Genomic DNA, 13,529 nt, shown 5'->3' with positions numbered 1-13,529 from the left:
AGACCCAAAGTGCAGGAAGGTCAGTTCAGCTGAGTCCTGGGAGAATCTTCAGTCTTATCCCATGGAACTCTGTTTGCTAGCTCGCCATCAAAAACCTGGCCTGTGTAAAAACAGGAGCAATTTAACATTTCTACGTGCACGTTCTAGCAATACCAGTTGCAAGTTAAAAAAATACATTCCCAACATCAGTGCTAAATTATATATGTTGTATATAAATAGCAATATATATTCTCATTGTACAATCAATTTGTGAGTATAAATTCAGTTTGAATAAAATAAAATTATTATATCAAAATATAATAATTAAAAAAAAAACGTTTCTTATTGTTAATATTGTTTCTATTGTTCCATTGCACTACCATTCAATAATGGTAGTGCAATGGAACAATAGAAACAATAATAATAATGAAAGTAATTGTAATAGTAGTAATAAAAATAAAGTTAAAAACAAGCCAACCTTCACATTTGGTGGGGTACACCCTGGACTGGTCGCCAGTCAATTGCAGGGCCAACACACAAAGATAGACAACCACTCACTAACACACTCTACATTGCACCTCACACCTAGGGGCAATTTAGAGTAGCCAATTAACCTAATGTGCATGTTTTTGGTATTGTGGGAGGAAGCAGGAGTACCCAGAGAAAACCCACGCAGGCACAGGGAGAACATGCAAACTCCACATAGAAGGGCCCAGACCAGGATTCGAACCAGGTTTCGAACCTGGAACCCTCTTGCTATGAGGCAACAGTGCTAACCACTGCACCACCCTACAGCATACGTAGAATACTAAATACAGCAAAGTGCCTTATTCGAAGGTTGGGAGTTCATAGGCCGCCAGGTCAGGCTATAAGGCTATATTTAAGAGTCATAATTTATGGCAAACAGGAATGAGATCTATCAGGCTTTGGATACACACAAAATACTTGTTAGTCAGATGCAACCATTGTTATTTTGGTTCTTTTCTCTGAATTTGTTGATGAAGAATAGAATATAGTTGTTTTCTCAACATCATTTTTGGGTATTGCTTTGAAAGCATTACTTTTTGCATTCTGATACAAGGAATTACGTGGTATTGACATTCATTTGTGTATCTGAATTAGCTTTGCTGCCACAGGGACTGGTACAGCATGTAGTCTCTGTCAGACCTCAGAGGTTGCATGTACATCACCATCAAACAAACTGCTTACCTTTGTACAAATCCCCTGTCTCCCCTCTGGCCCTAAATCCTATTATGTTTCAGGAAGGTAATAGGAAGAGAAGCTGAATATGTACGAGTATTAGCACACAAACCCTGTTTGACTGCATCATGAATTCAAGACCTAGGCTGATTTAGCACTGACCATATCTACCATTGTAATTTTCCCCAGTGGTCCAGCATACCAGTGAGTCCCTTGGATGTGTAGAAGTAAGAGTAAAAAAGAAAAAAAATGTCTGGTCCATTTGCCTACTGTGTTTGGGTTTGGATTGAGAATATCACACCATTCAGATCAGATAAATGTGGAATCCTGTTTAAAACCAAAAATGTTCGCATTGTGCTGTTTTGAAAAAAAAAAAAAAATTTGGCCTGACAACAGCAGGATATGAAAAGTTCAAAGTTATTAACCCTGAATGTGTGTACCATATGTGACCGGGGCAGCTCTAAACCCCTGACAATACGTCAACGCCACTCTGGGAATTTCACCCAGAGAATACCACACAGGTTCTTTGATTTGAGAAAAAGAAGCAGAGAGGTGGATTTCCAGTTTCACAACAATATTCAAGTTTTATTTAAACAGAATTTCCCATATCACATACCGACTTGGCTTAAAATCCCACTACTAAAAATATGCTCTCTTAAAAAAGGTATCACTGTACTGGAGCATTTTACCAGCAGGAGGGGTGGTATGAAAGAGACCAACAGGAAGTGGGGGGTGACACCCACACACACACACACACACCCACACACTGCAAAACAAAAAGACAGGTTAGAACACAACACAGTATTAAGCATGCAGATAAACTCAAGGGGTAGGGGGGGGACCCTCCACCTAGTGAGCCACCACCTGTAAGCCTCTGACCGACCCACCTATGCTGGTATTAAGAGAACTCCAGAATAGAGTGCAAACTCAATGTTGGTTTACAAAAAAATAACAAAACTTAACCCAACTAGGGAGAAAAAAACTAATGGCTACAACAACTTATACAAAAACACCTAATCAACAAAGTTACCATAAACACACCAAACATATTTGACAAATGGGCAAAAACAGCAGTGCCTAGAGCTCAGCTACTGCACCAGGAGCCGACATCACTTCCCCGTTCCTAGTATGAAAAACATGCATCATATACAAGGTGTTAGATAATGTGACTAGAGCAGGCATACCCGGGAACTCCACATGATACAGCCACACATACACGCATGATGAGCACTGCACCAAACGGAGAGGGGAGCACGGTGACCAGCAGCTTAAGTGCTCCGTCCTGCACCTGTACAGATATAAAGGAAGTGCTAAGTACATATACCAAAACTATTTTCAACCAAAACAACAGAGAAACATACCTCAACTAGACGCCGTTCCTGGCAGTGTAGGATCAGGAAAGAATGAGGGGAACCTACCACTACCACTCTACCTATCACACATACTTTATGGAAATATTTCAATGGCCCAACCGCAACTGACCAAAAATGTCAGCCTCTTGGGGGAGCTAGAGGAGAAGTCAGAGGTTTAGCAAAGTCTTTATCACCATGAATGTCTGTAAATTTTGTGCCAATCCATCCATTAGATGTTGAGATATTTCACTAAATAAGGGAAAAAAGATATCAAGCAGAGCTACAGGAAAATATATCCCCCTGGGGCCTTGAATATGTTGATCAAATTTTGAGACAATCCATCAAAAAGTTGTCAAGGTATGTTACTCTGAGCCACATACGTCTATATATGAACCTCATGGTGGCACATTCACATGGGATCAAGACAAGAGATGACCTCTGCAATTTCTAGAAATCACAGGTTCCCAATTACAGTTTTTCTCAACTGTTTACACACATTTTCTGAAAGCATGCCTCATATTCTCAGAACTCTACACACAAATCAAAAACACACACACACAATGGGCAAAACCCCCCAATTCTCCTGCAAAATGAAACTTTACATTCAAAACAATGTTGTTTTTTCTCAAAATGGTATTTTGTTTTCAAATGACACATGCAAACCATCATATGAACAGCCATGTTTAAGAACCAGTTGAACACTGAGGTGCTTAATGTAATGATGAATGGAAAACACTTCTTCTCCATTCATCATGACTTAGGCCTTGTTTTTGTTCAGTGTTACACTTACTACAGACAGTACATACATAAGTGTGTTGTAAAATATAAAATAGTTTTTATTCTCAGAACGCACAAATACATGGTACAAATATATTTTATTTTCCCCACAAAAACAATGAACACAGTGTACATCCCAACCAACAAAAAGCTGCACATACAGTGGTATACATACAAAACAACAGAAGAATTTACTGTACAGTCACAGTTAAAAAAAAAAAAAAAAAAAAAAAATCTGCATCTTGTCTTCTGTTTCGGTCTGGCCACAGCACCTCATCCACATCACAAGCAATGTTTTCCCTGGCCAAGCAGCGGGGGAAATCCAGCATCCAGCCATGAAAAGCATCAACTGTTATATCTCCACATGCGTCTTCCTTAGCTACCAAGAGGTATTTGTGTTTCTGTTTCCAGTGTTGGCATCTGTTGCTGCAAAACAGAAGAGCTCGCCTGTTGCCCTTTGTTAAAGCTCTGATTGCTAATTGTAAAGCTGTGTGTTTGTCCATGTGATGAGTCAGTGTGCATAGTAGGACAATTAACTTTAGAATTCTGAATGACAGTGTGTTCCTTGTGAAAACAAGAGATTTTCTTTTTTCTCCAATTGTGCTGAATGCAGAGAATTATCTGTAGTGTTTTGAGAAAAATGTGTTTTAGAACTGCAATTTGAATGTAAAGCAGGAATTGTGCTTGTAGTTTAGCCGAATTGGTTCAGCTGGTTGGTGCATGAGCTACATGTTGTGGTCATTGTGTCTCAAGTAAAAGTATATGTGTGTAAACAATTGAGAAAAACTGTAAGTGGCAATGCACCATCTCAGCCAATACTGGGTAGCTACCCAAAGCGTGCATTTGATACAACATTAAGATCATTCAATCCTGCCTGGTACCGCACACCACCATGGCTAGAGTGTGCTGTTGTGCGAGATGCCTGCTTAGTTTCCCCTGTCGGAAATATGACAGCATCGTTAATGAGAGGGATGTTGTTTTTACCTTAACTGGTTTTAACAACTGGAAAGCAGCACTTGATCGAGACAAGGGGCTACAGAGGCATGTGTCCAGCCGCAATCATGTACCATACATGTGCAAGTTGGACAGGTCTGTAGATAGAGGCCTGACAAAGTGCAGTCCACTTCCCCAGGTTGGGGTTGGACACATAGCTAACAACCCAATTCAATGAAGAAAGCACTGTTACTATAAGTACAGGAAAGTGCTGGAGCATGATGTGTATACATGGTGCCCCCTTCACATTTGTGACTGCCCCCTCATATATGCCTGCCTAGAACCGGCCCTGTACACCAGTGTACTAAAGTACAACAGTGCTTAGCTGGTGTGCAGGAGAAATGGGGCCTTTCAGGGATGACGCTGGAGTCAAACAAGGCCTTGACATCTCTCCTACCCTTCACTTAACAGGAGAAAATCTGCCACATGATGTCACTATAACCTCTCACTAGTAAAAACCTGATGATCAACCCCACTTCAAGGCACCAGGTGCTTACAAATAAAATAAAATTAAAAAAATAAACCATTATTAAACAGGGCAAGAAAAGCATTCTCTCCACATTCAGAGAATGTGGAGAAGACAAGGGAGATTGTGGATCTCAGGAGAAAGCACACCCAGCACCCTCCACTGACCATCAACGCCACTGTAGTGGATTCCTCTGCATTGCAGGCGATCCCACCCACCCATGTCACAGCTTCTTCAGTCTGCTGACATCAGGCAGGACACCACATACAACTCATACAAACTAAAGACACTGTGTGTGTCTAACAACCCCCCAACACACACAAACTGAGACACTATGTTCGTCTAACAACACCCACCAACTCTGAGCCGCACCAGCAACCTATGGAGAACTGAACTCCCGCACTTGCACTTTATTATCACTGCAACCAGCTTGCTGCTATGAGCCTGTTGTTATTGTTTTTTTTAAAACTATTTACTCTTTCTCAGCCCTCTTCTTTTGTATGATCTTTTAAAAATGTTTACATTTCTGTTACCTTTTATTTGTTACACCGTGGGCCTTACAGAGCAATGCAAATTCAATTCCTATGTATGTCTAGTACATATGGTACTGACAATAAAGCTGACTTTGACTTTGACATTGACTTTACCTTGCTGCTCCTCTCGGAGGAGGACTTGCAACTGACCATGAATGCCTTTTCCAAGGCATACAAATAACTCCACCAGTCTCTGCCCAGGAAAAACACCCACAAAACAAAATTTAGTAGCTGTAAAAATGGAATCACAACATGCTTGCAGTAATCAGATTATAATTAGATCATAATAGTACTTTCTGAAACGTTCCCATGGTACTGGTCCATCCATTCCTTTACTTACTAGTTACTTCTCAGATCACACACATCCTTCCTGTCCAGTTTGAAAGTTTGTGTTAAGTTGATGAATTAAGTGTTCTGTTATTGGCTCTGAAAATCCTCCCAAATAAAAAAAAACCCTCGTGGATTAGCTGGAAAGTGCATTGTCACAAAGCTGAAAACAGGGCAGGAAAAATATACGATGATCTACAGAATATGATGCTCAGGATTAGCTCTCCTCAAACGTTGTGTATTTCGTACCTCTGAGAGTCAAAGTCTCTCTCTCTTTCCCTCTGTCTCTCTTTGTGTGTGTGATGTGTGTGTGTGTCATCTTTGTGTATCGCTCACAGCTGTTGGCTCAACACATGAGGCAAACCATGTATTGTGAGGGTGAATAGTGCTCAGTGGCACTGCAGGGGATTAGCATGAGAATGGTGTGTGAGTGCTGGAAGGCCAGTACTTCAATTCTGTCACTCTCAAACTCCTGTTCTATCAACACTGCTCTTCCCTCTGATTCTCCAAACCCTCCGCTGTGGCTCCGCTTGGCTATCTACCAGTAAATGTTGCCTTTTTCGGACTGCTCATAATATTATCTTCCTCACCTCAACCCTCCTCGTTCTCATCTTCCTCCTGGCAGAAACTAGTTACAGCATGGAGAATAATCACACCTTCCTGTACTTTGCATATGGAAGTAACCTGCTGAAGGAGCGTCTCCAACTCAAGAACCCCTCTGCAACAGTACACTGCGTGGCCAGACTCAAGGTACTGTCTAATATTACAGTAGGACCATTATCTTTCTGTCCACTGTTAACTACATACTTAATGTCAGGCTTCTTCACTTTTCAGGACTATAAATTGGTGTTTGGGAACCATAAAGGCCTTGCCAGTGACCGGTGGCATGGAGGTGTAGCCACCATAGAGCATAGTCCAGGGGACGAGGTGTGGGGTGTGGTGTGGAGGATGAATATGTCTGATCTTGAGTCTCTAGACAGGTAACATTTGAATTTGATAATTTCCTTTGTGGCATCTGATAGATTTTCTTGAATGTTTTCCTGTGAAACTGACATCTATGATGTGTGTGTTTTTATGTACCTGCATGTGTGCACACAGTCAAGAGAATGTGACGTTAGGTGCATATAGTCCCGTGGAACTATCAGTGAAGACTAAAGGCCAGGAACTAAACTGTCGTACCTACATAATGAACAGCTGCGTGTATGCCCCCCCATCACCACAATACCTACAGGTAAGGCTGTTATAAATGCATCCTTGTTAAGGGCTCAGAGCACTAAAATGTATTGCTGAATGAGTGATTCCTTCTGGGTAGTTATGAATGGCAAACATCTTATCTTAACTTATAAAGTTTTAAACAACGTAATGAGGCTTATTTTACTCAACCTTTTTATTGCCAACAAAACCAATAAAAACACCCTTATAAATAATGTATTAGGCTGTCACCCAGTACTTTATGATTTCCCTACCAAATCAATGGCACTCAGCTACAAGCTCACTACAAATTAATTAATAACGTATAGTAACAGTAACAATACCAGTACTGGAACTAATAAAAACAATAATAACAATAATAGTAGTTGGAGTGGTAATGGTGCTAGTGATAATGATAAAAGATCGTGAGCCCTGTGACTGTTTGGCAACCAGTCCCCGGTGTACTCCGCCTTTTGTCCGTAGTAGGCTGGGATAGGCTCCAGCCCCCCCATGACCCGGACGAATAAGCGGTACATGGGAAACCTGCAATACAAGAAAGTGCAAAGACTCAAAGGAAGAACACAAATTCATGACATGCATTAATGGGACTATACAATATGTATAGAAGGAGAGTTAGAGGAGGAGAGAGAAGCTCAGTGCATTATAGGAGGTCCCCTGGCAGTCTAAGCCTACAGCAGCATAACTAGGGGCTATCACAGACCAGCTCTAACTATAGGCTTGATAAAAAGGAACGTTAACTTATTATAACTTGTTATAATAACTGCAGCATAACATTTTTTTGAGGGGCGCTCGTGCGCCCCCAAATAGATTGCGCCCTGGGCGGTCGCCCACATTGCCCATAGCAAAAACCGCCTCTGGGTGTCTGCCATCTGGACCAAAACATTAAGATGATTCCATGGGAGAGGTGCTTGATAACTAACCACTCTGGTTCTCATTCTACTTTAGGTGACTCTAGGAACCACAAGTAACTCTGCATCCAAAGAGTGTAGAATTTTGGAGTTGAAGTTTGGTTAGTTGATTGGCTTCATCCAGTTTCACTATTGAATATAATTGCATGTCATCTGCGTAACAATGAAAATGTTGAGTGTTTCCTAATGATATCACCAATGGGAAGCATATATAGGGTGAATAGTATTGGTCAGAGCACAGAGAAACTTCATAACTAACTCTTGCGTATTAAGGGAGATTCATCATTAATGAACGAACTGAGTTTGGTCTGATGCAGTTCCTTTATTGATAATTAAGTGTTCCAGTGTGTGTAATAAAATGTAATGGTCAGTGGTGTCAAATTCAGTGCTAAGGTCTAACAATACGAGTACAGAGAAGGTCATTTGTGACTTTGACCAGTGCTGTCTCTGTGCTATGATGAGCTCTAAAACCAGATTGAAAATCCTCAAATAAACTGCTACTTTCTAGAAGGTCATGTGGCTGATTGGTGACTGCTCAAGGATCTTGGCGAGAAAGGGAAGGTTAGATATTGGTCTACAGTGGCCCAAAATCTCTGGATAAAGAATAGGCTTTTTAAGGAGAGATTTGTGTACACATCGACAGAAGCTGATCGAATCTAATAGAGAGATAAATACTGCACAGGGGCTATTGTTGTCATTGTCTACATGAATATTAAAAACACTCACTATATTGACTTTATTTGTTTTTAGGACTCGAATTGATAAAAACTCTAATTCAGATAGAAATTCAGAGTATGGACCAGGACCGCCATACATTGTAAGAATTAGACTAAGAGTAAGACTAAGAATAAGGCTTTCGAATAAGTTTAGACTTGAGTTGATTGATAGGCTCAAGTCAAAAATGATTGCAACTCCACTCAGGGTTATCATAGTTTTAGTTTATTAGGAAACTCTTTTTGGATATGAGAGTTGCGCCATCTAAAGTGGGATAAATGCTGTCTCTCCTAATCAGACCAGGTTTTCCCCAGAAAGTCTGCCAGTTGTTTGCAAAGCCCACATGATTTGCTGGACACCCTGTGACAGATTTTATCATATGTATATAATATCATATGTATATCAAACACACAAATGTATGTTATATGTATACACAAACATACACATACTTATATTTATCTATCTATCTATCTATACGTATGTATATATATATGTATGTGCAACTGTTGGAATGCTACTATACAAGTATGTGGGATATATGGATGCTTCAAAACCAAACCCAACATATAGGCTGAGAAGTCAGTCAATTCTCAGAATTACAGAAAGGAGTGATAAAAAAGAGAACAAATCTATACCTGAGATCCTGGAAACTATCAAACGAGACTTACAGCTCTGACTGCCCACCTGAAGAGGTACACATGAGAAGCAGAAGCTAAGAGAATAAACAGGATGTTCTCTCTCTGTGGCAGGGCAATAATAACCCATCCAGGGCTGCGTCTGAACAGTACTGAAAGAACATATGGGAGAAGGAGATATCACGTAGCACCAAGGCTCTGTGACTACTGGATCTAACAGCAGACCACACGAATCTTCCACAGCAAGATCCAGTAATCATCATAATGCCAGACATCCAACAAAGAGTCAGACATGAACAGTTGGACATAATACCAGAGGACACATGCATCAGCTACTGGCAGATAGTACAGTCACTTGAGACTGCAAGACCAGGCAGACCAACCTGTACACCACCTGGATAGACTACAAGAAATGCACTGTAGAATGCTTGGAAATGTACAACATCAACAGGACACTGGGAGCCTTCATCAAGAACTCAGTGGGACTGCAGCATATACCAAAGTGATGCACTATCCCCGCTGTCATTCTGCACACGCCTGTATAACCATGAGGAGGCCTAAGCCATCAACATATATGCCCTGCCAGTCATCAGATACCGTGCTGGTATAACAAGCTGGCCAAAGGAAGACACAGAGGCTGTTGACATCAAGACAAGGAAGCTCCTCATGATACATGGAGGGTTTCACCCCAGTATCCTGAGACTGTACCCTAAGTGAATGTGGGAGACTGAGGACGTGTGAGTGTCAGAACCACTGTCCAGGATGAAATAACAAAGATTTAGGAATACATCAGGAAGATGGCCCCCTGAGATAGAAGATGAAACTCGATGATGATAACTGAGAGGACAATGAACCATCACCCTGCATAGCATGTACCACCAACAGATAGAAGTGGCTGATATCAAGAAATCCTAGCAATGGCTGAAAAAGGCGGGATTGGGGGAGAACACAGCACTGATCATGACAGCACAAGAACAGGCATTTAGTACAAGATCAACAGAGGCTGGGGTCTGTATTACCTTTTCAATCTTGTGAAGCAGTGCAAGGTTTCCCTGGTGTTTTCTTTATTCTATATTAGATATTGTATGTCATGTGTTTTCTTTAATAATTTACCTTAACAATTAGAGGCTACTTTCAGTAATTTAAAATGTTTTCATGTGTGTAGTAATGTTAGATATGCAAATATCATGGGCCGTTCAAGCAGCAAAACTAAAAGCTGTAGTTATAAACTTGATACGATGGAGGAACTCCATTAGAATAATGTTTTTGTTACCTTAAAATTACCATTGGAGAGAGGTAGTCAGCTGGTTGCCATCTGCCACCTCACCATTAGATGCCACTAAATCCTACACACTGGACCTTTAACAGCATGATGTAGGGTGCATATAAATATACAGCCCATACACTATACACAGAATGAGAACAAATAAATAACTGAGGGTACAATTTATACTGTGCTGTCATGCTGTTAACAACAAGCTTGTTAGAAGAGAAACCTTGCCAGCTTCTGATCACCTATCAGAATCAGAATTCCTTTATTTATCCCCGAAGAGAAATTCTTTTCCGTACAGACAAACACTTGCAGTGTTCCCGACCAAGAAAGAAAAGTGAAGAGTATAAAAATAGGAAGGGCGGCACGGTGGTGCAGTGATTAGCACTGTCGCCTCATAGCAAGAGGGTTTCAGGTTCGAATCCCGGTCTGGGCCCTTCTATGTGGAGTTTGCATGTTCTCCCTGTGCCTGCGTGAGTTTTCTCCGGGTTCTCCGGCTTCCTCCCACAATACCAAAAAGATGCACATTAGGTTAATTGGCTACTCTAAATTGTCCCTAGGTGTGAGCGTGAGAGTGTGTGGTTGTTTGTCTTTGTGTGTTGGCCCTGCGATTGACTGGCGACCAGTCCAGGGTGAACCCCGCCTCTCGCCCGTAGTCAGCTGGGATAGGCTCCAGCTCCCCCGCGACCCTGACGGATAAGCGGTATAGAAAATGGATGGATAAAAATAGGATAAACAAAACAGGATAAGTATAAATCTAAAATCTAAAAGTACAGGTATTTACACGTGTTCAAAATTTTAAAAAATTTAAAAATACAGGTATGTACATGTGTAAAAACAATATATACACTGTATATATAAAGTAAGTGTGTCCGACACAGTGCTGAGTTTAGCAGTTTGATGGCGACAGGCAGGAATGATTTCCTGTGTCCTCTGTGGTGCATCGTGTTGCATCAATCTACAGTCAACAGGTAAACAATCATCATCATAATCATAGTAATTTTTGTGTTCATGGTAATGAAGGAACATGTCACCCAGTTCCACATTGTGGCTCCCTGATATCTTAATATATTTTTTAATCATTTCCTTTCTTTCTTTCTTTTCTGACAACAATAGACCAGCACTGGTTTACAGGCCAAAAAACTTGTTCCAATATACATGTACCTAACTGTATGTCTCTCCAAAACTTTGATGCCCAGAAATGGTGGTGATGGCTGAGAGAGTTTGTTTTTTGTATTGTTTTTTAAGGAAAATCCTCCATAGTATACTTGTAAGAAAACACTTCAAAAAGGGAAAAAAAAAAAAAATCTTGACAGCGAACATAACTCATCCTAAATTGTTTGTATGAAGCTGTTGTTTTGAATTAGGATGACAAAAGAATATGATCATGAATTGGACCAGGCGCATCATCACCTATTCAGACCAACCCATTTCTCTCTCTGAAGCATCTGGAATAGGGATCAGTCTGGTCACACCTCCTGTCAACTGACAATGTGATCAGCAGGTCAAAACAGTCAGGACACACCCCCTGCCATGCTACGTTTTACACATCTGACAGCTTGTGAGCTAGAATACCAGATTGTTCTTCTGCACGTGTGAGCGCTCCAAACATGCCTGAGATAAAAACAGCATGTAGAGAGGGATGCCGTGGCTTTGTGCTCACTGCTTTGTCTTCTGTAGTGCTTATTCACAGAGTCCACTATATGTATGCGAATTGAATTTAAGGACAGTTCATATATTCAACTTTAACCACTGCAGGTGATTGTGATGGGAGCAGAGCAGAATGGCTTGCCAAAGGACTACCAGGAGAAGCTGCGAGCAATTAAGACCAACATGTATGAGGGTCCTCTGCCCATGATGGCTGAACTGGAGCGAGCCAGAAGAAGAGCCACAGAGAAGGCCAACCACTGTTCTGATGCATGATAACCCAACAGATGCCAGTATATTTATAGAAAAGCCCTCACACCATTGTAATCAATTTAATATTGTAACTTAATAAGTCTACCTTAGCTAGCTGCTTCATGCCTAACTCGGCTAACCTTAATTCCAGCTGCCTGCATTGTCATTGTATAGTTTTCACAGTATAGAGGTGTTAGATCAACCCAAAATGTTGAGTGAATACCTATTACCAGTAGTAATAATACTTGTAATAATTACTTTTTTATTTTCTTTTTGACTTCACATCATGCTTTTAAACATTTATGGCTGAGATATATTTCAATGCTTATTTCTTGCTCGTAACACCACTTTGAGGCTCCTACAGATAAAACATCTAAAGAGCCACACTGACATTTTCCCCACTGACTACAAGAAGCACAAATTATCCTCCCTTTGTGGCATAGCACTACAGTTACATTATAAGTGCAGAATGATTTGTAACTTCTGCTTCACATTGGCAATCTACAATAATCAGAAATAATATCAGGCATAATGATTACCTAAGTAAAGTAAGTTTGTCACTGAAGGATTGTTTTCATAAATTTTACTAATATGAAAATCAGCATAAAAAAGCAGTGACCTTGGAGGTTAAATTATAAACTGTAATGTGTTATGAATGAAATTTTTAAGACACAAATGTATTTCTTTAATGTTCTATAAAATGCAATATTTGTGATACTCATTTTTTAAAAAATATACATTAAAGCGGTTTATGTCAACCCAGAAACAGCTTCTATTTTATCATTTCACTCAACTAAAGAAAATGACAGAAAGGGAAATTCCTGCTCTGGACTTGAATGAATGCACTCTCTGTCATGAATCTGTACTTTGTCACAAACTGCTCTTTAACATTTCTCACGCTGAAATACTTAAACTATATTACTTAAAAACTTCCTGTCTGGACATTTTTAAAAAGTATATTTGGGTATTTACTTCCTCTACAAATAATTAGAGATGCAGTAATGTGACATGAGAGGTGGATGAAAGCTACTTTTTGACCTTTTCAGTTCTTAATGACATTGTTTCATCTCTCTGACAAAATAATCCAACTAACTATCTGTTGGTTTTTGCATTTGAGGCAACCGAGCATAACATCTTTCATTAAAGAAACAGTTCACCCAGGAATTAAGTTACAGTCATAATCTACTCAGCCCCATGCTGATGGAAAATCAAGTGAAGTTACTTCATCCACAAAACATTTGTGGACACAGCATCTTCCTGAGTA

At 40.3% G+C, this 13,529-nt stretch overlaps 1 protein-coding gene across 1 annotated transcript; it reads left to right on the top strand.

Annotated features, from left to right (window-relative positions):
- Nucleotides 1-6,047: 6,047 nt before the first annotated feature.
- Nucleotides 6,048-13,301, top strand: ggctb (gamma-glutamylcyclotransferase b). Its single transcript, XM_046399333.1, has 4 exons — nucleotides 6,048-6,377; nucleotides 6,462-6,607; nucleotides 6,726-6,858; nucleotides 12,125-13,301. The coding sequence occupies exons 1-4, from the start codon at nucleotides 6,267-6,269 to the stop codon at nucleotides 12,287-12,289; spliced, it is 555 nt and encodes a 184-aa protein (XP_046255289.1). The 5' UTR covers nucleotides 6,048-6,266; the 3' UTR covers nucleotides 12,290-13,301.
- The last annotated feature ends 228 nt before the right edge of the window (nucleotides 13,302-13,529 follow it).

This window comes from Scatophagus argus, chromosome 9 (assembly GCF_020382885.2).
Source record: "Scatophagus argus isolate fScaArg1 chromosome 9, fScaArg1.pri, whole genome shotgun sequence".
NCBI lineage: Eukaryota > Metazoa > Chordata > Actinopteri > Scatophagidae > Scatophagus > Scatophagus argus.
Note: the sequence above shows the minus strand (reverse complement) of the source record. Positions and strands in the feature narration are given on the sequence as shown.

Coding starts and splice junctions, on each gene's coding strand:
- ggctb (XM_046399333.1), top strand. CDS start 6,267: ATGGAGAATAATCACACCTTCCTGTACTTTGCATATGGAAGTAACCTG. Junction 6,378..6,461: donor ACTGCGTGGCCAGACTCAAG/GTACTGTCTAAT, acceptor TTCACTTTTCAG/GACTATAAATTGGTGTTTGG. Junction 6,608..6,725: donor GATCTTGAGTCTCTAGACAG/GTAACATTTGAA, acceptor GTGTGCACACAG/TCAAGAGAATGTGACGTTAG.